This window comes from Oncorhynchus mykiss, chromosome 17 (genome assembly GCF_057628025.1).
Source record: "Oncorhynchus mykiss isolate SJ-2025 chromosome 17, ASM5762802v1, whole genome shotgun sequence".
NCBI lineage: Eukaryota > Metazoa > Chordata > Actinopteri > Salmoniformes > Salmonidae > Oncorhynchus > Oncorhynchus mykiss.
In genome coordinates this window covers 60,829,628-60,855,890 of record NC_143038.1, presented here as the reverse complement: position 1 = coordinate 60,855,890, position 26,263 = coordinate 60,829,628, and the positions used below count along the sequence as shown (strand labels likewise).

The 26,263-nt window shown below is 41.4% G+C and overlaps 1 protein-coding gene across 3 annotated transcripts in view; it reads right to left on the bottom strand.

Moving 5' to 3' along the window:
• Window positions 1-11,327: 11,327 nt before the first annotated feature.
• The window catches only part of LOC110494607 (contactin-4), a 115,250-nt gene continuing 100,314 nt past the window's right edge, over window positions 11,328-26,263 (bottom strand). For 2 of the 3 annotated variants that reach the window (XM_021569830.3, XM_036950698.2), the window contains 12 exons: window positions 24,436-24,563; window positions 23,687-23,859; window positions 20,359-20,476; window positions 19,813-19,971; window positions 19,321-19,470; window positions 18,325-18,395; window positions 17,210-17,444; window positions 16,979-17,094; window positions 15,188-15,368; window positions 14,513-14,625; window positions 12,399-12,567; window positions 11,328-12,263 (listed from right to left, as the gene is read on the bottom strand). In XM_021569830.3, coding sequence (XP_021425505.2) covers window positions 12,178-12,263; window positions 12,399-12,567; window positions 14,513-14,625; window positions 15,188-15,368; window positions 16,979-17,094; window positions 17,210-17,444; window positions 18,325-18,395; window positions 19,321-19,470; window positions 19,813-19,971; window positions 20,359-20,476; window positions 23,687-23,859; window positions 24,436-24,563 — 1,699 coding nt within the window. In that variant the 3' untranslated portion in view covers window positions 11,328-12,177. Of the gene's footprint in view, window positions 12,264-12,398; window positions 12,568-14,512; window positions 14,626-15,187; window positions 15,369-16,978; window positions 17,095-17,209; window positions 17,445-18,324; window positions 18,396-19,320; window positions 19,471-19,812; window positions 19,972-20,358; window positions 20,477-23,686; window positions 23,860-24,435; window positions 24,564-26,263 lie in introns of those variants that run through there. The other variant, XR_016488049.1, reaches the window with a different exon arrangement.

Sequence of the window (26,263 nt, the reverse complement as noted above, 5' to 3'; positions counted from 1 at the left end):
AGTGACATCGACAAACGTATGTGCAAGAGAGGGCTCTGGATGAGAATGGTGCCTACTCCCCTGGGGTGACGCCAGAGAGCCCTGCCTGCTACCTCGATTCCCAGAGGAACCAACCCGGCACCGACCAGTAGTGTGACTTCTACGACCACATATGGTGCACGAGCGGGAACCCCCTCCGGTCTCCCTGCGCACCGTCCCTTCCAACTCCATGGGTACAGGAGAGGGGGTGCAGGTGGATGGAACAACTATACCCCGATCTGGACATCCACGAGTAGCCAGCATGTTGTCCAGCCGGATGGACAGGTCCACCAGCTGGTCGAAGGTGAGGGTGGTGTCTCTGCAGGCCAGCTCCCGACGTACATCCTCGCGTAGACTATAGTGGTAATGGACGATCACGGCCCTGTTGCTCCATCCAGCGCCGGCAGCCAGGGTCCTAAACTCCAGAGCAAACTCCTGGGGGCTCCTCGTCTCCTGCCTCAGATGGTAGAGGCATCTGCCCGTAAATGGCGGGTGAACTCCTCAAAATGGTCCAACGCTGTATCCTCTTCTCCACATAGCCCTGGCCCACTCCAGGCCTTTCCCGGTGAGGCACGAGACGAGGGCGAAACTCTTCTCACAGTCCGATGGAGCTGTGTGGACCGTGGCCAGGTAAAGGCTTAGTTGGAGGAGGAAACCCTGGCAGGTGGAAGCACAACCGTCGTACCACTTTGGCATCGATAAACGTATCCCACTGGGTTCAGGTGGGAGAGAGGCGCTCAGGATAGACCCCGGTTGTGCTAGTGGAGGCGCTGGAGAAACTGAGTTTCTCCCAGCGGTCCATATTCTGGACAACGCGATCCATGGCGGTGCTCAGGTGGTAAATCCTCTCCGTATGTTCCTGGACGCGCTCCTCCACCTCCATGGCCAGGCGACCTTCTCCTGCTGACTTCATAATTTAGGTCAGAGATTCTGTCAAACGCGTGTGTTTAGGTGGCAAGGAAATCAGGCGCAGGATAATTTATCTTGGTAATATGGAGTAGTTTAATGACGTGAAAAAATACACAAAACAAAGTGGGTACGAGGACCTGACGCGCACCAATACAAACAACACGAAAATAATAACAAACAATCTCAAAGACTTGAGGGGAAATATGAGGGGAAACAGAGGGTTAAATACATAACAGGTAATGAATTGGATTGGAACCAGGTGTGTAGGAAAACAAGACAAAACCAATGGAAAATGAAAAATGGATCAATGATGGCTAGAAGACCGGTGACGTCGAGCACCGACTGAACAAGGAGAGGCATCGACTTCGGCAGAAGTCGTGACAAGGACAGGAAAATGGTCAAATTCATGCACTTATCAAGAGAGCATCCCTTGCCATCTCTACTGCCTCTAATGTGATGGATGCACTAAACACTAATGCTTTGTTCATTTGTAAAGGATGCTGTGTTGGAGTGTTGGAGTGTAAAAAGCAAGAAAATGGTGCCATCTGGTTTGCTTAATATAAGCAATTTGAAATGAGCTATGCTTTTACTTTTGATACTTAAGTATATTTCAGCAATTACAGTTACTTTTGATACTTAAGTATATTTAAAACCAAATACTTTTAGACTTTTACTAGTAGTATTTTACTGTGTGACCTGATCTTTATTCTTACTCAATTATGACAATTGGATACTTTTTCCACCACTGCTGAGCAGTGTGTAATTTTGTCGGATTAAATGAAATATACTGCCATTAGAGACAATAGCTTGTGTATCTGGGCTACATTGATATTTACATTTGGTGAAAATTGTTTGTCAACTTCTGTTAGACTATGTCACTATGGTTGTTGGAGCTATCTTTTGTATGGTGAACTTGGGCTTCATCAAGATTTACTTTGAGGGGAAATCTGGCTTTGAAAATAGCCAGTGCTTACCCAGCCACCAACCTCACCGTACGTCACTGGATAGATATTTATCAGTCTTTATTTTCCATATTTATCAGTCCAAGCTCACTAGTGGCCTTCCATGTGGACCTGGGGAGAGAGCGCTTTACAGGCCTGTCAGCTGTCCTGTGGTGTTCGGAGAGGTCTCATTGCTTTTTTAATTCTCAGCCAATCTTCTGTCCATCACACCACTTTATCCCTTCTTTAGAGCTCAGTGCCGGTCCAAACATTGTCACTTTCTAACATGTCTCAGCCTACACCTCAGCAATAACAGAAAATATATGTCAGTGCAACTTTACTCAAATTAAACAGGGATGTTCAGCCAATCAGATTCATTATGGATTTAAGTAATTTTTCCTTGCAGTATGGGACTAAACTCTGAAGTGAAAATACATATTTACATATGAGCCATGAATACAGATTTTTTTGTTTTTGTTTGGAATGCCACGTGAGATGTGGTCAAAAGTAAGATTCTAACATTATAGGAACAAGTGATTTTGGAAGTTACAAATCCACATTAAAGCTGAAGACCTTAATTGAGACAATAACAAAGCATACACCCCGGATGGGCCCAGAGAAATGTAACACTCTTAAATTCACAGACAGAGCTATGGGTGCAAGACTGACTATCCATGATAAAAAAATACGTTTTAACCATCTTTTGAGGGTTAGGGTTAGGGTTTGTTTGGGCTCTGATGAGGTACGACAGTTTAACTAAGCTCATGATGGATATATCACTAAAAGTCAAAAAATGGATGTTAGAACTAAGAATTCTAACTTTAAGACATGTTTTTTTCAGGGCATGTTTTTTTTCTCGGTTTTCTAGCTTAGAATAAGTACATTTTGGAGATACTTTAAATTGATGTAGCTCATATAGAACAGCAGCATGAAGGAGTTGCATATTAGCACATGCTTTCTTTGAACTGGAACTCCCATTGTGCATACTGTGTTGAATATTGCCTATGGTGTTAAGGCCAATAATACACTACTGTAACATGTCAATTGCATTGTAAAGTACAGGAAATATAAAAAATGCATGAGTTGTGTTTCAGTCATTGAAAATCATCCCATGGTAATTTCTCATTTCTGCTCTGGCTAGAAATGTTATTATTTATCTTCATTTTAACATTCCACCCTTGGTCAATTAGTCGTATTGGTCACCAGACTTGATCCTCAGCAGTGAGTTAAATGAATGCGTAGCCAAGGCCTTACTAATGTCAGATGACTTGTCAATAAACGAAAAGCGGGTTTAGGTTTATTAAATTAACTGTTAATTAATCTTTGAGTTTCAAGTTATAATCCAACATCTTTGGTATGCTTGCCATACCTGAGACTAGAGGTCGACCGATTAATCGGAATGGCTGATTAATTAGGGCCTATTTCAGGTTTTCATAAAAATCGGAAATAGGTATTTCTGGACACCGATTTGTTTTTTATTTTTTAAATTTGTATTTTTTATATATGTTTGTTTTACACCTTTATTTAATCTTTATTTAACTAGGCAAGTCAGGCCTCCCGGGTGGCGCAGTGGCTAAGGGTGCTGTACTGCAGCACCAGAGTTTCTGGGTTCGCGCCCAGGCTCTGTTTGGGCTGCCTAATTTGACAGAATATTACATAATTATAACATTGAAGGTTGTGCAATATAACATAAATATTTAGATTTATGGATGCCACCCGTTAGATAAAATACGGAACAGTTCCGTATTTCACTGAAAATACTGAACCGAGATGATAGTTTCCGCTTTTGACCATATTAGTGACCTAATGCTCGTTTTTTCAGTGTGTTAATATGTTATAACTAAGTCTATGATTTGATAGAGCAGTCTGACTGAGCGGTGGTAGGCACCAGCAGGCTCGTAAGTATTCATTCAAACCGCACTTCCGTACGTTTTGCCAGCAGTTCTTTGTTGTGCTTCAAGCATTGCGCTGTTTATGAGTTCAAGCCTATCAACTCCCGAGATTAGGCTGTTGGAACGGATGTGAAATGGCTAGCTAGTTAGTGGGGTGTGCGCTAATAGCGTTTCAAACGTCACTCGCTCTGAGACTTGGAGGGGTTATTCCCCTTGCTTTGCATGGGTAACGAGGCTTCGAGCGTGGCCGTTGACGATGCGTTCCTGGTTCGAGCCCAGGTAGGAGCGAGGAGAGGGACGGAAGCTATACTGTTACACTGGCAATACTAAAGTGCCTATAAGAACATTCAATAGTCAAAGGTTAATGAAGTACAAATGGTATAGAGATAAATAGTCCCATAATTCCTATAATAACTACAACCTAAAACTTCTTACCTGGGAATATTGAAGACTCATGTTAAAAGGAACCACCAGCTTTCATATGTTCTCATGTTCTGAGCAAGGAACTTAAGCTTTCTTACATGGCACATTTTGCACTTTTACTTTCTTCTCCAACACTTTGTTTTTGCATTATTTAAACCAAATTGAACGTTTCATTATTTATTTGAGGCTAAATTGATTTTATTGATGTATTATATTAAGTTAAAATAAGTGTTCATTCAGTATTGCAGTAATTGTCATTATTACAAATAAATGTAAAAATCGACCAATTAATCGGTATCGGCTTTTTTTTGGTCCTCCAATAATCGGTATCGGTATCGGCGTTGAAAAATCATAATCGGTCGACCTCTACCTGAGACGGTAGAAAAAGCAAGACACCCCACTTTCAGGTCTGGGTGCAGCCACTCTGGTCTACTTATTGACATCTCACTGGTCATTTTTTTCTGTAGCAGGTAGGGAGAGCATGGAAGGGACAATAAGTAGACCAGACCCATCGATCTCACTCGGAAAAGCATGCTCACGTGAGAGAGGGAATGCCCAATTACACAGAAAGGAACCTTGTCCATTTTTTCCAACTGTTAATAACTGCCTGATTAAGATATCTTTATTCATCCACCATACTTGAGCAGCTCTACTTCCGGGTCACCTTTGCCAATATGTGACCAGTGACCCATGACCCATAAAGTGCCCTCTACTGTAGGATACAACACAATAATAATAATACTAATGATCATAATAATACATGGGACTCATATAGCGCTTGTCTAGTACCCTAAGTGGAATATACAAAGATAGCCAACACAACTACGTACCTAGGCCAAAATTACTCCTGTAATCAGGAAGGCTGTCTTTGGCCAATATTAAGTCAATGAGCTCCCAGAAGTAAATAATCCATTTTTTGAATGATATAGGTTCTTATGAGATTTCCATGAAAAGGGGATTAGTTACAATCCATGAGTCGAGCTCTGGTTATACCAATTACTTTACATATTTAAGTCTGAGTTTCCCTCTTACTGAGCAGCCAGCTTAAACTCAAACGAAATTTAAGTTTTGGAAACATGTTAATGACTTAAAAGTAGACTTTGAGTGATGTTAGTTTCCAAAACACATTTACTTATCCACGTGTAAGACAGGAACATATGTCCGAAGCATGACAAGGTGCATTGTAATATGATTTAGAATTGTAGTTAGTTATGAAATCCATTTTAGCACAGTCTCCTCCTCAACTTAAAATGTCTGTGGAGCACCACGTTACAAAGGTAGATGTTACACCCAGAGTAAAAAAGGTGGCTTGAAATTAACCATGAATGATATTTGCACTCCAATCAGTTTAGCATATTTTAATTACTGCAAATGTCAAGTGGCCCTGGATTTGATCCCAACAGGCTCAACTCCAAATGGGATGCTTTCAGAACACCAAGAATAGACTTATAAATGTTTAGGACATCATTTCTAGTTTAGCTTGTCAAGTTCTCTCCTTGTCAAGCCAACAGTTGTAGTTTCCAAAAGCCTAAACATGTTGATACAAATCACTTTTTTTTGTTCTAATATGTAAATGTTCTTATGTATTAGCCATGATGAAGTAAAATAAAATATGCTTAAGTTCTGGTGATGGGCATTAAATAGAAGTAATCCCTTTATGGTCATATCTTATATGGCACACAAAAGCTACCTCCAGGAATGCATTCCAAGTCAACCATTATGCAATTAGAGGTCTTCATGGGTCCACCCTAACTGAATACCCAAGATCTGACCCAGGATCCAAGGTCCGGGACCAAAATTCCTACTTTTCCCTTGTGTCTGGGTCGGGTCCTGTTTGATTGTCATTGGGTCTCAGGTCTATGTAACTACAGCTGATAGTCTATAGCATATTATTGTTACTCTAATAAGGTTAATTTATTGACTTATTGCAGTAAGGCCTTGCCAACCATATTCATTTAACCAGAAGAGCAACTTGGCTGATAAATATAACATTTTGTCACTTGGGTCCAATTGGGTCTGGTCTAGATCCGGATCCGTTAGGGTACCTGTCGGGTCTATGTCTGGTTATCGTCAGGTCTGTTTCAGGTCCGGATCCAACTTTTTAGACCTGAGAAGACCTTGACATGCAAAATCTCTATCTATGTAAACCAAATATTCCATTGTACCATAAATGTACATAAATGTATACCATAAATGTCCACTGTGTTTATATGTACAGTAGAGACATTCTGTGTACCTCTTTGAGGCTTGGTGTAATTACACACTGTTTCTACACATTACAAAAACAGACATTACCTCCACTCAGTAATCTGTTAGGGCTCAGTGCTATCCGTGATTCTTGTGACGTCCCTTCCTTAACCATAACCCTTACCTAAACCTAACCTTAACCATTTTAAATGTCAAATTCAATGGGGTAGCGACCCCCCAAAGATCCCGGATATCACATACCAATCTGTTATACAACGTATTAGTTATACAAATCTATCCAACTCTTACAAAAAAAATGTTTAAAAAAACTATGCACCTCTATGCAAATCTACTACGGTCTACTGTATGCAAAAATCCCTTGATACGATTCTCATTATTACTGTCTGTATTGTTTTATGCAGTATCCCGTTGATATGAAAAGCATTGCTTTATAATATGGAGTAACCTTCTATTCTGTCTGCTATCTGGAACAGTGTTACATGAACATTCTACCCCTGTCCTCATTCTGTATGTCTGTGAAGAAAAAAAGATGATTAAACACGATCTTAAAATAGAATGTGAAGACACCTGTTTCAACAACTACGTTTTTATAGGGTTACTTTATATGCGATTATTATTCATGGTTTTCTCTGAGCCTTACAAAGTAAGAAACACTAGTAAAATACTTTTTTAGCTAAAGCACGGGTAGAGAGTAGAATCAGAACGCAGGCATGGAACTATCAAAATCTCTATCTATCAACCCTACAGAGCTGACCTTACAGATTGACTTGAAAATATGCACACCTCCCATTCTGCCAATGTCTCCACATTCCTCTATTTGTGATAACTCTAAGTTGATTTGGTAGTGCACACACATACACCCATAGACACATAGACAAACAGTACATCCTATCCAATACAAACATACAGTACATTGTCAATACATTGTCCTGAACTGAACATGCTAAGTCCACATATAGTGTCTGACACACTTAAAACATTTGATCTCGCTGTCAGTAAGGTGATGCTTTCCCTTTGAGAACTAATCCGGTTTAAAATGAAGATTATGACTCTGTCATAGCTCCCAGTCCTGAGACCAGCTTTATCAGTACGGCACCTTGACTATTCATGTGAATTTGCAGGCCAAGTAGCTCAAGGTGCTACTTTGCAGATTGAGTGCTTTAACCTGGATCTTAAAACTCTGGGCCCAGCATCTTTTTGAGCCTGAAAAAAATACTTCCAGATGTTACGTTTCAACTTGAGGTCAAGTCTTGTTTATTTACATAATTCTAAAATAGATTAATTGCTTTATTAATGGTCCAATGTAGCCGTTTTTATCTCAATATCAAATCATTTCTGGGTAACAATTATATATGGGTAACAATTACATACCTTACTGTGATTGTTTTTAATTAAAATGCCAAAACTCCATCTCACCAAAACAGGCTGAAATTTCAGGCAGCTCTTACACTAAAGGGCATTATAATAATTTCCATAATTTCACAGTATTATTCCAACATTATAGTATGGAAATATACACTTAGTGTTCAAAACATTAGGAACACCTGCTCTTTCCATGACATAGCCTAACCAGGTGAATCCAGGTGAAAGGTATGATCCCTCCTTATTGATGTCACTTGTTAAATCCACTTCGATCAGTGCAGATGAAGGGGAGGAGACAGGTTAAAGAATAATTTTTAAGCCTTGAGACAATCGAGATATGGATTGTGTATGTGTGCCATTCAGAGGGTGAATGGGCAAGACAAAATATTCAAGTGCCTTTGAATGGGGTATGGTAGTAGGAGCCAGGTGCACCAGTTTGAGTGTGTCAAAAACTGCAAAGCTGCTGGGTTTTTCCCGCTCAACAGTTTCCCGTGTGTATCAAGAGTGGTCCACCACCCAAAGGACATCCAGCCAACTTGACACAACTATGGGAAGCATTGGTTTTATACATTCTAATCAATTCCATACAATTATATGTTTCAGGGCGGAATATTCTAATCATTCAATTAACATATAATTCTCAACTAACAATTAAACATGGGTCACCCTACCTGTGGAATGCTTTCGGCACCTTGTAGTTTTTGCCCAGACGAATTGAGGCTGTTCTGGGGGCAAAATAGGGTGCAACTCAATATTAGGAAGGTGTTCCTAATGTTTTGTACACTCAGTGTATCTATAAAACACAGGAAATCACATTTGCTTTGCTGTACTGGGCCTTTAATCACTGATTTCGAAATTCAACACACCTCGACAATTCAAAATGTATTTTTCAACATCCACATTTTTTATTTGAACCTTGACAAACTATTATTGCAATTCCAGGGAGTTCCTTTAAACCTTGACCCTCCTTTGTGTGTATGCAGTGACCTTTCACCCCCTCTGTGGGAAATCTGGGCCAAATGTTCTCTGGCTCTGCTGCATAAGATCCATTACATGGCCTTAGGAGGGGCTATCTATTCTGTCCCTACTTGAATTAACTGATCTCTATCTAACATATATTTAAGTATTGTCAAGAATAAGACTGCTGTGTGTATGATTTAAGACTGACAGTGGATGGTGGGGGGGATCATGACTGGGCTCTGCCAGTAGAAAATGGTGCAGAAATCACAAATGTCACAGATCATAATTGTTATATTATCTGACAACATGCAGTTCCTTATAAAACTATACATTATTCATCTAGATAGTTTTTTGATGTATTAACATAAGTAATGTGGTGATAAATATTTGTGTTTGATTGATGGGAATTATTGGTATATTGAAAATGCCTACTTTCCCCATTCACTGTTACCTGTATATCATTCATCTCTCCCCTCAATCCACTTACATCAGACTTATTCTCTCAAATATGACAGTAAAGATGACACTGATATACTTCAACTCTGTCAGAGTGAGGAATATAACTCCACCTGGAGGTCTAGATCATATCTCTTCACAGTTAATGTTACTGTGAGAAATACAATGCTGTCTGTACCTTCAAAAATGTGTATGTCACTCTCAGGCTACGAATAATGAATAATCACAATATGGCATCTGTAATATTAAATCACAGTTCATGATCGATATTTTGATGGTGTAATGAAAAATAATCTGTTAAAAGAGACCTTAGTTCTCTGTGCTTTATTTGAGACACCTTGTGCAACATAAAGTGACATATAGGACATTGCACCTTTATTTAACCAGGTTAGTACTCTGGATCTACTTTCATTCCTACAATACACCTGCTTCTGTTTTCAGACAGCCTGGTGTCGGCTATGAAATCCCTGGGTTCTCCTCAAGAGTTAGAGCAGGTATCAGGAGATTAATGTCCATGTCCAGACACTTACCTGTCAGCCAACATGACAAGATTATTCCTGTGTGTGGCTGGCTGGAATACACTTACAGTACTCTGCTATGGCATAGACATCACACAGTCTTCATGTCACGCCTCTTCTTGGAAATGTCGTCTGTCATGTGATACACAGTGCTTTGTAAAAATATAATATATTTAGGTCAGCAAATTATATATATCTAAAACGTTACCTAGCACACTATGAAGAATATCCTGTGTGTGAGCAGGTCAATTTGTTGCTGTTAATGTTGAAGTGTAACATAGTAAGAAGGAAATATAACAATATCAGATATCAGCGTTCCAATATCATGTATACAACATGATACATTGATTTGGCAGAAAGAAACAACAAATTAAACAATATTTAGCTGGATTCAAAATGGAACTGTGGATTCTCTTTGACACTCGCTATTCCTATTACCTGTGTATTTGCCATTCTAATTGCCTGCTGCAAATCCATTTGTTTTTGTAGACAATCTTTGTTCTCTCTGAAAAAAATGTGGAGAGCCTTCAATCATGCAGGTTAGTGTTTTTCATCATGAATGTTGTTCTGGAGGCAGCTCTGCAGAGTGGTCACTAGTTGGCACAGTTACAAAGTTATAAAATAAGATTTTAAACCTAACCCTAACCACATTGCTAACCCTAACCTTTAATTAAAATCAAAAAGCACATTTTTGTTTTTATGATTCTTTACAACATAGGCAATTTTGACTTTGCAGCTGGCCCATCTGGCAGAAATCGCTCAGTTCTGCCTCCAGAGCAAGATTCATGACAAAGTCGACCTACTTCAATCATATCATAGTAGTAGTGTTCAATAGAGTTCACACATGAGCATTTCAAAGCTTGATTTTCCTTTCTCACAAGTAATCTAAAACTATCTGGAAAATAATCTGTCATTTCTGTATTCATGAGCTATTGATAATTAACAATCAGTATGCAAAAGGCTTTTGAGATCGTCTCCAGGCAACCATATAGATCTGAAGCCTACGATACACATATTGATTGGTTTCATGTGGGGAAGGTACATCCACACACTACCCATACATTCAGCAGTATTGAGCTGTTTACAAATACCACCCTGGGATGGCATGAAGAGAGACATTATTTTCTCTTGTTAGAAAGGTTGTTATATTCTCCATAGACATAGCACAATTAACCCTCACCCTAAAATACACTATACATGTATATAATCATGACTTGTTAAGACTCTGTAAAGCACTGGACGATGTTTGTGGGTATAACTGCCAATTTTCATTAGTCGGGTCAGTGTCCTCTGCCAGTTGCAGGGCATCGAATCCAATTCAGGTAATTCAATTCTGATTGAAACAATCCAAATTGTATGCATGGACTGACACTATACTGTAGGAGTTGGATTTGTTAATTTTATGCTAGCCAAGGACCAAAGTATTCAGTTAGATGTTGATCATGTTCAAAAATAAAAGCTGGGTGAGGGAAAGCACAGCAGCCATGCTGTCAATGTTGTGTTCAACCTGTTCATGGTAACTTAATGGTAACCATTAATGCAGAGGAATGTCACACTGACTCCTGTAAATGATGGCTGTCATTCTCCCTGGCACTTTCAAAATGGTACAGACATCTAAAATGAAAACACATTCAAAAATAGACATTTCAATGTGAAACATTTTATTCAGTCTCAATAACATCTCACAGAGATACATTTAGTTTGTTAATACAATAGTATTAAAAGGCTTATGCAACATCTATATCACATTTATGGTAAATAAACAAAAAATAAGCTATCAAGCACACAACTTGAAGCCTCTTGATTACCAAACAATTGAAAATGGAGAAAGAGTTAAATGAATGGAACATGATATACAATCCTCCCCAGCTATCAACAAGTTCTGTATATTGATCCAATATGTCTGTGATGGTCATATTGGCCATGATGATGCTGTTAAACGTTGATGATATAATATGTAAAACCTCAAGAATGTCCAAATACCACAGAACTTAGATTTTTTTTCTCACAGAATTTGCTGAATATTGACGGCAGCCAGACAAAACACATACAGTAACTGTGCTTCATGAAGAAATTAAAGGACAACCTCTGAGTAAACCATGGTCGTTTCAACAGTTGAGTCATCCTAACAGAACGTTTACTGTACAATAACAAATAAACAGGGCACGCAGAACACAGGGATGAGACACAAATAGGCCAGGCTCATGTAGATTGTCAAACATTAGAACAATCTTCTCATATGTAAAGCCTGACCTTTCTGCATAATATCTAGTGAAATAAAACACTCAAAAGCTTGGTTGACAAATGAACACAAAACTGCATACAAATATAAGGCAATGCAGCTGCATTGAATACTCTAAATAGTAAGCTGATGATTTCACATTCTTGAGAAGTGAATGCTACACATAAAATAACAGTTTGTTATAATCTGCCACATACTTTGCTGAGTAGATGATTCTCAAAGTTAGAGTTCATAAAAGGCATTTTAAGTTACAAAGTTAACCTTGAAAGTATAAAAAACATAACTACACAAATGTTCATTGGAGTTGAGCTGAAACGGCCCTTTGAGTTAAGACCTGAAAAAGACAAAGACACATTAACAAGCATCCCTGGGTGACTCATAGTTATGAGACAGACATTTGTTTAAGGCACTTTGGAAACCCAAAAGTTCATCCTGTGAATGGTGAAAGACAAAAACAGCAATCTCTTACTGGACATCTTTGGTATCCTGATGGGGCCACTGCTGCTGCCATCACCTCCACCACTCAAGACTTTGATCTCAATGAGGTAGTCCTCGCCAGAGGGGACTTGCAGCTCCACACTGGTCCTGTTGGTCTCCACCACGCTGCTCTTTCCAAGCCAGTTCTGACGGTACACCACCTGCACACCCCACAAGACATGCCACAAGAGGTCGCTTCACAGTCCAAGTCCAGAACAAACTATTACATAGAGCCATGACTACATGGAACTCTATTCCACATCAAGTAACTGATGCAAGCAGTAAAATTCGATTTAAAAAACAGAAAAAAACACCTTATGAAACAGCGGGGACTGTGAAGCAAAACAAACACAGGCACAGACACATGCATACACACACACACAATAACATACGCACTATACACACACATACACATGGATTTAGTACTGTAGATATGTAGTAGTGGTGGAGTAGTGGCCTGAGGGCAGACAGTGTGTTCTGAAATCTGTGAATGTATTGTAATGTTTAAAAAAAATGTATAAACTGCCTTATTTTGCTGGACCCCAGGAAGAGTTGCTGCTGCCTTGCCAGGAACTAATGGGGCTCCATAATAAACCCCAGGAAGAGTAGCTGCTGCCTTGCCAGGAACTAATGGGGATCCATAATAAATTCAAAAACCTTGAGACGGGTGAGGGAATATCATGGCGAGTATCTGATTAATACTGATTTAAGCGACACAAGTCATTTGAGCTTAAAGATAAATTACTGATTTATGGATAATGCCTCTGTACTGTTTCTTTGAAGAAAGAAAAAGTGCTTCTCAGAGAAAGCCAAACTCTTCAGAAAAATAAATTGTATTTTCTTGATCAGTCAAATAGTTTTAAGAAATGTATTGTATTTTTAATGTAGGCTCTTTCCAGAGGATGCCATGAATAGCAAATTATAGTGTGAGGTGTTAGTGTGGCCCCCTGTGGTGCTCAGTGGAGGGGTTGGACCCCTGTGGCGCTCAGTGGAGGCTGGCGTGGCCCCCATGTGGCACTCAGCGGAGGCTGACGTGGCCCCCATGTGGCGCTCTGTGGAAGCTGGCTCGCCCTGTGGTGCTCCGTGGAAGCTGGCGTCGCCTTGTGGCATTCCGTGGAGGCTGGCGTCGCCCTGTGGCGCTCCGTGGAGGCTGGCGTCACCCTGTGGCGCTCCGTGGAGGCTGGCGCCTCACTGTGGTGCTCCGTGGAGGCTGGTGTCCCCCTGTGGTGCTCCGTGGAGGCTGGTGTCTCACTGTGGTGCACCGTGGAGGCTGGTGTCCCCCTGTGGTGCTCCGTGGAGGCTGGTGTCCCCCTGTGGTGCTCCGTGGAGGCTGGTGTCCCCCTGTGGTGCTCCGTGGAGGCTGGTGTCCCCCTGTGGTGCTCCGTGGAGGCTGGTACTCACTGTGGTGCTCCGTGGAGGCTGGTATCTCACTGTGGTGCTCCGTGGAGTCTGGTGTCCCCCCGTGGTGCTCCGTGGAGGCTAGCGTCGCCCTGTGGCGCTCCGTGGAGGCTGGTGTCCCCCTGTGGTGCTCTGTGGAGGCTGGTGTCTCACTGTGGCGCTCCGTGGAGGCTGGTATGACCCCCATGTGGCGGTCAGCGAATGCTGATGTCTGAATGTGGAGCTTCACAGGCTCCTAGCTGCTTACTCACCTGCTCTCTCAAATCTCTGAGCCACATCCGATCATTCAATTAGAAAATGTATACATTAAAAGAAAGCAGAACGTTTTCTTCATAATCCTCTGCTGAATGCTCCAATAGTTCAGATACCCAGGATGACATGAAACGCTTCCTGTTACACAGGTTCAAACACAGCAGGTCCTTTTACTACTGCGGAATTCAGGGAGATCGAGAGGCAGGAATCTTCACCGAATGTATCACGGAGAAACAGAGAAACAGGTTTGTTTTGCGTCATATCACTGGGAACAGACTTTTTAATCTTATACGGCCAGACAGGGACAATCCATATGTGATACTGAAAGTGCTGAGGTTTATATTTCCACTGCGACCAGGGAGTCATTTTTAGAGAACATAGCTGTTGAGGTTAGCCAAGAAACTGCATTTGTTTCCTAGTTTTCAAAGATTCTGCTATTTCACTGACAACACTCACCTTGTATCCTGTCACCTCAGACTCATTTCCCATTGCCTTGACATGCTCCCACTTTAAAAAGATCTTGGAGTTGGTCAAGTTCCACTCAATATTCCCTGGAGGTTGACTTGGTGCTGAAAGATATGCAATCATATAGCAACTCGAGTTAGTCACGTAACATTCCGTCAATAGCTGAAATAACTCCTAAATTACTTTCTCACTTTAACCATCCCCTTATCGCTGCTGTATGAAGGAAATCTCAACTAGAAGGGTACAAGGTTAGTGGCTGAATGATTGCCTCTAACTCTGATAAGCTCATAAACATGCTTCCTCTCCATGAGACGTCAAGACAAACAGCATCTTGTCACAGATTTTTGTAATTTTCTAAAAGAGGGCCCTGCTAATTCATGTTGTAGGTATAAGATAATCCAATTCCATCCGTTAGTCTGCAGTCAACACGCAGTCAAGACCATACACAGATGACTGTGTTTCATCTCAGCAGTGCAGTTGATGTAGAGGATTCACAGAGGCTCTAAAGTCATTGAAGTCGTATTATATCCTGCTGCATTTTACCACAATTCCATTAATGTAAACCTCTGCGGGATATGCAGGCTTCATGAACGTGAAAGCGGACTTGTAAAGAGAGAAATGCTCAAATTGCATGTGACAGCTGTCCCATCTCAGAAAAAAACTCACGTGGTTTCTTGGTGGTGACATTGACTGCAGGGCTAGAAGGCCCTGCTCCAGCACTGTTCTGGGCCCTGACTGAGATCAGATACAACGTACTTCCCATGAGTCCAGAGAGAAGGGCCACAGTATCCGTGACCTTCACCATCTCAGCATCACTCTCCTGCACCCCCTCCTCCCAACAAAGCACCTGAAACCAAAGACATGAAGGTTATCCCAGACCTCCTGGCAGCATTACAAACACTTCCAGCACTGTTGTTTGCTGATTTCATTCTGGACCTGATGAACAGGGGCTGTGAGTGAACAATGAAGGTCAAGTTAAAATCTCTCTGGGATCGTCCGGGACGCTAGCGTCCCACCTTGCCACTAGCCAGTGAAAGTGCAGGGCAACAAATTCAAAACAACAGAAATCTCAAAATTGCAATTCCTCAAACATACAATTATTTTACACCATTTTAAAGATAGACTTCTCGTTAATACAACCACAGTGTCCGATTTCAAAAAGGCTTTTCGGCAAAATCAGAACATATCATTATGTTAGGTCAGCAAATCGTCACAGAAAGCATTCAGCAACTTTCCAACCGAAGAGAGGTGTCACAAAAAGCAGAAATATAGATCAAATTAATCACTAACCTTTGACGATCTTCATCAGATGACACTCCCAGGACACAATGTTACACAATACATGTATATTTTGTTTGATCAAGTTCATATTTATATCCAAAAACCTCAGTTTACATTGGCGCCATGTTCAGAAATGCCTCCAAAACATCCGGAGAAATTGCAGAGAGCCACATCAAATAACAGAAATACTCATCATAAACTTTGATGAAAGAGACATGTTTTACATAAAATTAAAGATAAACTTGTTCTTAATGCAACCACTGAGTCAGATTTCAAAAAAGCTTTACGGCAAAAGCACTATATTCAGTAACCTGAGAACAGCGTTCAGCCACAAATGGAAGCCATACAGTTACCCGCCAAATTGTGGAGTCAACAAAAGTCATAAATAGCATTATAAATCTTCACTCACCTTTGCTGATCTTTGTCAGAATGCACTCCCAGGACTCCCACTTCCACAAGAAATGTTTGTTTTGTTCGATTACATCCATATTTATGTCCAATAGGCAATCACTTAAATTAAACTACAAACCACTACAAACCAAATTTCCCACTTCCTGGTTAGATTTGTCTCAGGTTTTTGCCTGCCATATGTGTTCTGTTATACTCACAGACATCATTCAAACAGTTTTAGAAACTTCAGAGTGTTTTCTATTAAATACTACTAATGATATGCATATATTAGCATCTGGGACAGAGTAGCAGGCAGTTTACTCTGGGCACCTTATTCATCCAAACTATTCAATACTGCCCCCCTGCCTGGGCCTTCCCTATAGGCAGCCAGTCCTGGGCTATACTAAGGAAGAACGGGTAAGATCCTCAGGGTGTTCCATCATGAGGGACAATGCTTGTTGTGGAGGAAATTGACATATGATGTTCACACTTGTGAGTGGTGATTTATAGAACACTACTCAGGCAGGGTAGCAGCCAGGGTATAAGGGTCCTTGGGAGACCAGAACAGCTTTGGACAGACCTCTTCATTCTCCAGATTAGATGGTGAGAAATCTACCCGTATCCCAAGCATTTTTACAGGGTAGGGGAGATGTCAAGTTTTTGCCACTGGCAGTTCTATTTAAATGCATGCCGACCCATTGCAGAGCCAATCATACTGAGGATAATATATATCATGTTGTTTTCTGCTCTCTACCAGCATCATGAATGTTGGGATATTTTTCATACCTCATATCCAATGATCTTCCCACTGCTGGCTGTCTGGGGGATGGGTTCCCAGTACACCTCGATTTCAGAGGCTGATAGCGTCCGGGCCAACACTCTGGACGGAGCTATAGAGGGCTCTAAACATGAAAAGATGACACCAAGAATATTATCAAAAAATGGTAAACATTCAAGTCAAACTAACCCAAACTTTCCGTTTCATCAACAACTTGACCAATAGTCAAAGGAACTAACCTTCCTCTGCAGAATACACTACAACCACATGGCTAGATGGGCCTTCTCCTTCGTTGTTGTAGACTCCAACTTTCACCTCAAATTGGGAGAGGGGAGGGATGCTGTCGTTCCTGAATGTGTATCTTGATGCATCAGGTGAAGGCAGCACAGTCTGTTTCCACGTGGTTGTACCAAGAGAACGAAAAGCCACAATATATCCAAATTCCTCTCCATTCTGTAGTTCCTCTGGTATCGGCTATGAGACAAAGACATTTTGACAGCATAAATTGTAGATTTTTTCCCCCATTGGTTGTGAACTGAATATCAAATGACTATATGAACTGGAAAAGTCAAATTCTGAATAGCCAAATTCCACAACATCAACACGTTAATACATGCATCTGCCAAAATAAAGGAAACACCTGAGTTAATGAGGTACACAAAGTATATTGAAAGAAGGTGCTTCCACACAGGTGTGGCTCCTGAGTTAATTAAGCAATTAAAACATCCCATCATGCTTAGTGTCATGCCCAGTTGCCCATTATTTTGGCTACCATGGCTAGAAGAAGAGATCTCAGTGAAGAGTGTGTGTGTGTGTCTCAGTCACCATATCTTTACCCAATTGAACAACTTATGGGAGATTCTGGAGCGGCGCCTGAGACACTGTTTTCCCACTGCCATCAACAAAACATCAAATTATGCAATTTGTCGTGTAAGAAAGGTGTCGCATCCCTCCAATATATACTAGACACTTGTAGAGTTAATGCAAAGGTGCTTCCTTTCCTTGGCAGTTACCTTTATATCCAAAGCTATACACACGTCCTAAACCATTCTGCATGATAAGCCAAATCACTTTCAGAGATCCACAGAAACACCCATTCTGAGACATCATCCTAGATTTATGCACATACAATTTCCACCATCGCTGAATCTTGCATTTTGATTTACACACCAGGGGAGCCGTTTGGAGGAGGCAAATATCTAGGCAAGACAGCTCTTGTTTTAATTAAAACCCATTTAATTGAAGTCACATTGCCGTAGAGAATTCTGTCAAACCCCATTCATGTCAGAAGAGTGATTTGAAAACAGCCGTCACAATGAAGACATATTCTAATAAATCTGATCAGCAAGCTTACCTCCCATTGGATAACCAGTTCTCCTCGGCTACCTCCTCCTCCACTCACATTACCCGGTGCTACTTCAGGAACTGGATGGACAGAAACAACAACAGTGTCTAATATAAGGGTGTGTATTCCTTCAGAGGGGGGAGTAAAGGCATATTTGAATCCTTACTACTCCAAAACCATACAGAAGCCTTGATATCACTATCATAGTGCCCCTAATCACAATACGGTTTCCTAAATTCACAAAGCAAAGGCTTGTTTTTTAAAAATCCAATTACATTTAGGTTGATACTGTCATAAGCGCCTGTGCATACTTGCCTATAAAGGTTACACACACACACACACACACACACACACACACACACACACACACACACACACACACACACACACACACACACACACACACACACACACACACACACACACACACACACACACAGCTGCTGTTAATACAGTGTGTCAACTCCATGTGTTCTCCGCTCTTGTGATTCAGTGAGCCAGTCGGACACACTCTGCTAACCAGCTCAAAATAGACACTTTTAAGTCATTGCCTGATGGCATGCGTGGGTATTTCACACGGTTCCTGTTGATACTGCTGACATGAATTAATCATGTTAGGTTTTCCTGAGTGCTGATATACACAGCATCTAAATGCTTAAAAGGTATGATGCATCCTGCTCGGTTGGTTCTAATCTAATGAGCAAAAGTATCAAAAGTGTCAATATCCACATGGCTGTGTCAGCCGTGTCATCTAAACACATGAACAAATTCTCACTTTCTTTGCCTATTAGGTAAATCATTAACACCTGTCTCGGTGTCTGTCGATTGGAACAAAGCTGATTCTGTCTTCATTACACATAATTAGCGATGAGAAAGGCACGATAAAAGTGACTGTGGGATCTACATGGTGAAATCTATCAGGGGAAGAACAGAACACTCAATACAAGTTACACTAATCAGACAGTTAGATTCACCATGAGAGGACAGAAAGGAATTAAAAAGTACCTGCTGCTTTCGTTCGAATCTGCTTGGATTGCATGCTGGGCTCTCCAACACCCACATTGTTGCTAGCCACCACCCTGAATTCATAATCCACCCAGGGGTTTAAATCTATCACTGTTGCATGAAACATCTGTCCAGGCACAGAATCAGGAACTAGGATTAAAGAATTTAGAATTTAAATACATATTGATTCTCATCCATCAACAAATCACATTTCAGAAAGCATCCATGTAATCAAAGACTGTCTGTGATACAATTCAATCAATATAACTTATCCCAGAAGGCCCCTGCGATAACAAATGAGTAAAAAGAAAGCAATACTCCTGTTCACATCATCCCCGAAGCTGACTCTTCTCACAATATTATCATAGTACAGAAACCACCAAATTATATATCTCTATGACAGAAACATTCTCTGAATATAATGTCCTGTAGAAAACACTTCCATAAACGCTGTAGTGTCTAAGCAAATGGATGGGCTGGTGTTGTAGCTACCTGTCCTGACGGCCTGCCAGCCAATGGAGAAGGGGGTCCTGGCCTGGATGCTGTATGTGGTGACAGGGCTGTGGTTGTCTGGCCCAGACCCCCAGGAGAGCTGGGCACTGGAGTCAGTGATCTCCCCCACCATGAGGCCCTCTGGGGCACCGGGTGGTCCTGACAGAACAGGGAGACAACCACTGTCAAAGAGCTCTATTGTGTCAGCCAAAAAAGGATGGCAGGATTAAACCAGTTCCATGCAAGGCAGTCAAAAGAGAAAGACTTTTAATATTTCACCCAACGGAGCTAAAGATCCTTCAATTGATGAGGGGAAATACAAAATGATTCAAAAAGGAAGGAGAAGTGGAAAATTAATGTATTGATTTAGAGATGATCCTGTAGTCATTATTTAACACTGAATGAATGTCACCGAGAATAGTTGGCTGAAGTAAAGAGAATGAATAGAGTGTGATAATGTCTGAGGTTTTCTAATTCCTCTTTAGATGATTGTTACAGCGTGTCAGAAATACAAAGTAGCATCACAGTGAGGAAGTGCGTGCGTACCTCTGACAATGAGGTCGGCTGCTGCTGAGACACTGTCCACCACGGTGTGAACCATGCACACATACTTCCCAGAATGCTTTAGCTGAATATTCCTGACCATCAGATCACCAGCTGATTCCTGATGACAATAGAACATGACAAAGGGTAATTTCACAACAATACTAGTAATTCCAAATACAGTCATTCAATAACAATTTTTCATGTTGTGTACCAATAATCATTTTGATAACATTTCAACTCTCTGTACGCTATGGCAGTAGCAGGAAGAACTAGGCCAGGCTAGGTCTTTAGAGAGAGAAAAGAGCAGGTAGGAACACTGGAGTGACACTGGTTCTAACAGTCCTTGTGTTAAACAAACGACTTCCTGAACTTTAAGAGCTCTGCTAAATGATGCTGACAGTAAAAATGTCAGTGTTATACAGGCCATTTTAGCGCAGGGTCTTTGTGTGCTCAGCAGACCAGAGGATACATCCTGTAATCAGACAGATATGTGCTCTGATTCAGAGGGGTTGGGTTAAATGTGGAAGAACAATTTCAGTTGAATGCATTCAGCTATACAACTGACTATGTATCCCCCTTTCCGTGTTCAATTCCTTGTTCACAGGAGTATTTTCTTATTTTGTGTTTATTTAACTAGGCAAGTCAGTTAAGAACAGATTCTTATTTTCAATGACAGCCTAGGAACAGTGGGTTAACTGCCTTGTTCAGGGGCAAGATTTTTACCTTGTCAGGTCGGGGACTTGATCTTGCAACCTTTCGGTTAGTAGTCCAACACTCTAACCACTAGGCTACCTACCGAGTATCATGTGGTCTACTCCTAAGATCAGCTCTCTCGCTACAAGTTTTACCTGGCCAGGCCTCCATGTTAAATGCCCTAGTCTTGTTTGACTTGTAGGTGTACTGTTGCAGTACACAGACGTGAGCAGAGATGCCTGTGTATAGCCTGTCTCCTGTACAGTACAGGTCAGAGTTTCTCCGACCCTGGTCTTCCAGTACCCCCAACAGTACACATTTTTATTGTAACCCTGGACAAGCACACCTGATTCAACTTGTAATCATCAAGCCCTCAATGAGCTGAATGAGGTGTTTGTCCAGGGCTACAACAATGTTAATTGTTGGGGGTACTGGAGGACCAGGGTCGGTGTATTGTTGGGGGTACTGGAGGACCAGGGTTGGTGTATTGTTGGGGGTACTGGAGGACCAGACTGGAGGACCAGGGTCGGTGTATTGTTGGGGGTACTGGAGGACCAGGGTTGGTGTATTGTTGGAGGTACTGGAGGACCAGGGTTGGTGTACTGTTGGGGGTACTGGAGGACCAGGGTTGGTGTATTGTTGGGGGTACTGGAGGACCAGGGTTGGTGTATTTTTGGGGGTACTGGAGGACCAGGGTTGGTGTATTGTTGGGGGTACTGGAGGACCAGGGTTGGTGTACTGTTGGGGGTACTGGAGGACCAGGGTTGGTGTATTGCTTCTACACCTGCATTGCTTGCTGTTTGGGGTTTTAGGCTGGGTTTCTGTACTTTGAGATATCAGCTGATGTACGAAGGGCTATATAAATACATTTGATTTGATTTGATTATTGTTGGGGGTACTGGAGGACCAGGGTTGGTGTATTGTTGGGGGTACTGGAGGACCAGGGTTGGTGTACTGTTGGGGGTACTGGAGGACCAGGGTCGGGAAACATTGATATACAGTGCCTTCGGAAAGTATACAGACCCCTTGACTTTTTTCACACTTTGTTACGCTACAGCCTCATTCTAAAATTGATTTAATAAAACAATTTCCTCATCAATCTACACACAATACCCCATAATGATGAAGCGAAAACAGGTTCAGAATTTGTTGCAAATGTATAAAAAAAAAACAGTAATACCTTATTTACATAAGTATTTAGACCATCAAAAATGAGCTCAGGTGCATCCTGTTTCCATTGATCATCCTTATGATGTTTCTAAAATGATTGAAGTCCACCTGTGGTAAATTCAATTGATTGGACATGATTTGGAAAGGCACACACCTGTCTATATAAGGTCCCACAGTTGATAGTGCTTGTCAGAGCAAAAACCAAGCAATGAGGTCGAAGGAATTGTCCGTAGAGCTCAGAGATAGGATTGTGTCGAGGCACAGATCTGGGGAAGGGTACCAAAACATTTCTGCAGCATTGAAGGTCCCCAAGAACACAGTGGCCTCCATCATTCTGAAATGGAAGAAGTTTGGAACCACCAAGACTCTTCCTAGAACTGTCCGCCTGGCCAAACTGAGCAATCGGGTGAGAAGGGCCTTGGTCAGGTAGGTGACCAAGAACCAAATGGTCACTCTGACAAAGCTCTAGAGTTCCTCTGTGGAGATGGGAGAACCTTCCAGATGAACAACCATCTCTGCCGCACTCCACCAATCAGGCCTTTATAGTAGAGTAGACAGACGGAAGCAACTCCTCAGTAAAAGGCGAATGACAGCTCACTTGAAGTTTGCCAAAAGCACCTAAAGACTATCAAAAAAAAAACAAGATTCTCTGGTCTGATGATTGATCTCTGTGGCCTGAATGTCAAGCGTCACATCTGGAGGAAATCTGGCACCAACCCTATGGTGAAGCATGTTGTGGGGATGTTTTTCAGTAGCAGGGAAAACTAGTCAGGATCGAGGCAAAGATGAACGGAGCAATGTACAGAGAGATCCTTGATGAAAACCTGCTCCAGAGTGCTCAGTACCTCAGACTGGGGTGAAGGTTCACCTTCTAACAGGACAACGACCTTAAGCACACAGCCAAGATAACGCAGGAGTGGCTTCGGGACAAGTCTCTGAATGTCCTTGACTGAATGACCTTGAGCCAAAGCCCGGACTTGAACCCAATCGAACATCTCTGGAGAGACCTGAAAATAGCCGTGCAGCAACGCTCCCTATCCAACCCGAAAGAGCTTAAAAGAATCCGCAGAGAAGAATGGGAGAAACTCCCCAAACAGAGGTGTGCCAAGCTTGTAGTGTCATACCCAAGAAGACTTGAGGTTGTAATCGCTGCCAAAGGAACTTCAACAAAGAACTGAGTAAAGGGTCTGAATACTTAGGTAAATGTCAGGTTGGATGGGGAGCGTCGCTGCACAGCTATTTTCAGGTCTCTCCAGAGATGTTAGATCGGGTTCAAGTCCGGGCTGTAATATTCCTATAAGCAAAAAAATAAAAAAGTAAATTTTTGCTTTGTCATTATTGTGTGTAGATTGATATGGGGGAAAAAAAATATTTAAATCATTTTTTGAATTACGGCTGTAACGTGTCAAAATTTGGAAAAATTCAAGGAGTCTGAATACTTTCTGAAGGCAGTGTAGGTACATACCCCTCCTATCATCTCAATGTGGTCCTGTTTGTTAAAATCAATGAGTTTGCCGTTGAAGAACCACTTAAAGGTGGGATCCAGGGAGGAGTCTCGGGACACTTCACATGGCAACACGATGCTCTGTCCCACAGTGGCATCCACACTCAGTGGTGGAACCGTTATCTTGGTTGGCTCTGTTTGACAACACAGAAAAACAAACACAGGATCATGTGTTACTGGAGCCGTGCTACAATATTTGAATATAGGCTGCTGCTGGAAAAATGTCCTGTTCATGTTGACGAGATGTTTTAAATTAAATGCTTATTCCTTTCAATCCAATTAACATGTTTGGGGAATTTTGTTGTTGTTGTATTGATATAGTCTTGAGACTGAATAATTCATCATAATGCAATAATGGTGTCAAATTAATACTCCATGAACAACCATCAGTTATTAAAACAGACAAATCAACAAATTTAAACAACAGCTCTTTTTTTAAATCATCATGAAATATCTGACTTGGGTGGAACATAACATCTCTCTCCTCACTACTCTAGATGCCAGGGATTTTCTCCCCTCTGCTGTGTGACCAATAACTCACAGCTGACAAAACCAAGGATGATGAGTTATGTTTCTGTCAAACCAGCAGGAACATAAAACAACTATATATTTCATTATCAATTTCATGCTTGGCTTAGTATTTCCCCCCTCTAAACACAGGTTTAAACCATCTGCTTAAAGGGTAGTGAAATCCGTGTCCGGAAAAGTACCTTTCACCACCAGAGTACCAGTACTGCTTGATGTCCCAAAGGGGTTCCTGGCCACACAGGTGTACCTCCCTCCGTCTGATTTGCTGATGTTGGTGATACGGAGAGTTCCATCCTCCATAATAGTCCGTCTGACAAAAATGAAGGAACAGACAACTGTTGTTATCAGGATCAATAATGATTTGATAGCACTGACTGGGTTATATAGGGATTCTAAATGATGATTAGCATTCAAATACATCAACACTTGTGGCTTCATCTCGATTATAAACTGGGTGGTTCGAGACCCTGAATGCTGATTGGGTGAAAGCTGTGGTATATCAGACCCTATACCATGGTTATGACAAAACATGTATTTTTACTGCTCTAATTACATTGGTAACTAGTTTATAATAGCAATAAGGCACCTCAGGGGTTTGTGATATATGGCCAATATACAAGCGCTGCGTCGTGCCTATGAACAGTCATTAGCCGTGTTATATTAGCCATATACCACATCCCCTCGGGCCTTATTGCTTAAATAGCCTACATCCATGTTGTAGTTTGAATGACAAGTATTTCATGAATTTAAAACTGAATTGTCTGGAAGACTGAATTCTCTACAAGCACATTTGCACATTTCAGAACAGAGCAATTATCTTAGTTGAAGCAGAACAGATTTGCTGTTGGGTCGACATGCTATTGAAAGCACAAAAGATTAAATGTGCATTTTAATAGAATACACAGTGGGACACTAAGGCCAATGAGGATAGGGGGAGGAAAAGAGAGCAGAACAACAGTGAGAGATGATTCACTCCGAATTGGAATCTTTACCTGCGGCCTTGTAATTATACAACATGTGTGAGATCCTATAGACACACTAAAAGCCATTTCCAAAAGGTAATGAAAGCAGATATGACTAAAGAGCCATCTCACTTGTAGCTGGCTGTCTGGACACAGTGAGATACCGAGGAAACTCGAGCAACAATGTTGAAAAAGGCACATTACTGTAATACTAATCAGGGATGATTGTAGACTACATACAGTTGAAGTCAGAAAGTATACTCATAAAGTATACTCTATAATCATTCAGACTTGTAAAATACTGTACAGTTCTGAGGTGCAAAGGAACAGTCAAAGGTACAGTTGAAGTTTACATACACCTTAGCCAAATACATTTAAACTCAGTTTTCACAATTCCTGACATTTAATACTAGTAAAAATTCCATGTCTTAGGTCAGTTTATTTTAAGAACGTGAAATGTCAGAATAACAGTAGAGAGAATGATTTATTTCATCACATTCCCAGTGGGCCAGAAGCTTACATACACTCAATTAGTATTTGGTAGCATTGCCTTTAAATTGTTTAACTTGGGTCAAACGTTTCAGGTAGCCTTCCACAAGCTTCCCACAATAAGTTGGGTGCATTTTGGGCCATTCCTCCTGACAGAGCTGGTGTAACTGAGTCAGGTTTGTACGCCTCCTTGCTCGCACATGCTTTTTCAGTTCTGCCCACACATTTTCTACAGGATTGAGGTCAGGGCTTTGTGATGGCCACTCCAATACCTTGACTGTTGTCGTCCTTAAGCCATTTTGCCACAACTTTGGAAGTAGGCTTGGGGTCATTGTCCATTTGGAAGACCCATTTGCAACCAAGCTTTAACTTCCTGACTGATGTCTTGAGATGTTGCTTCAATATATCCACATCATTTTCCTCCCTCATGATGCCATTTTTTATATGAAGTGCACCAGTCCCTCCTGCAGAAAAGCACCTCCACAACATGATGTGCCACCCCCGTGCTTGGGATGGTGTTTTTCGGCTTGCAAGCCATCCCCTTTTTCCTCCAAACATA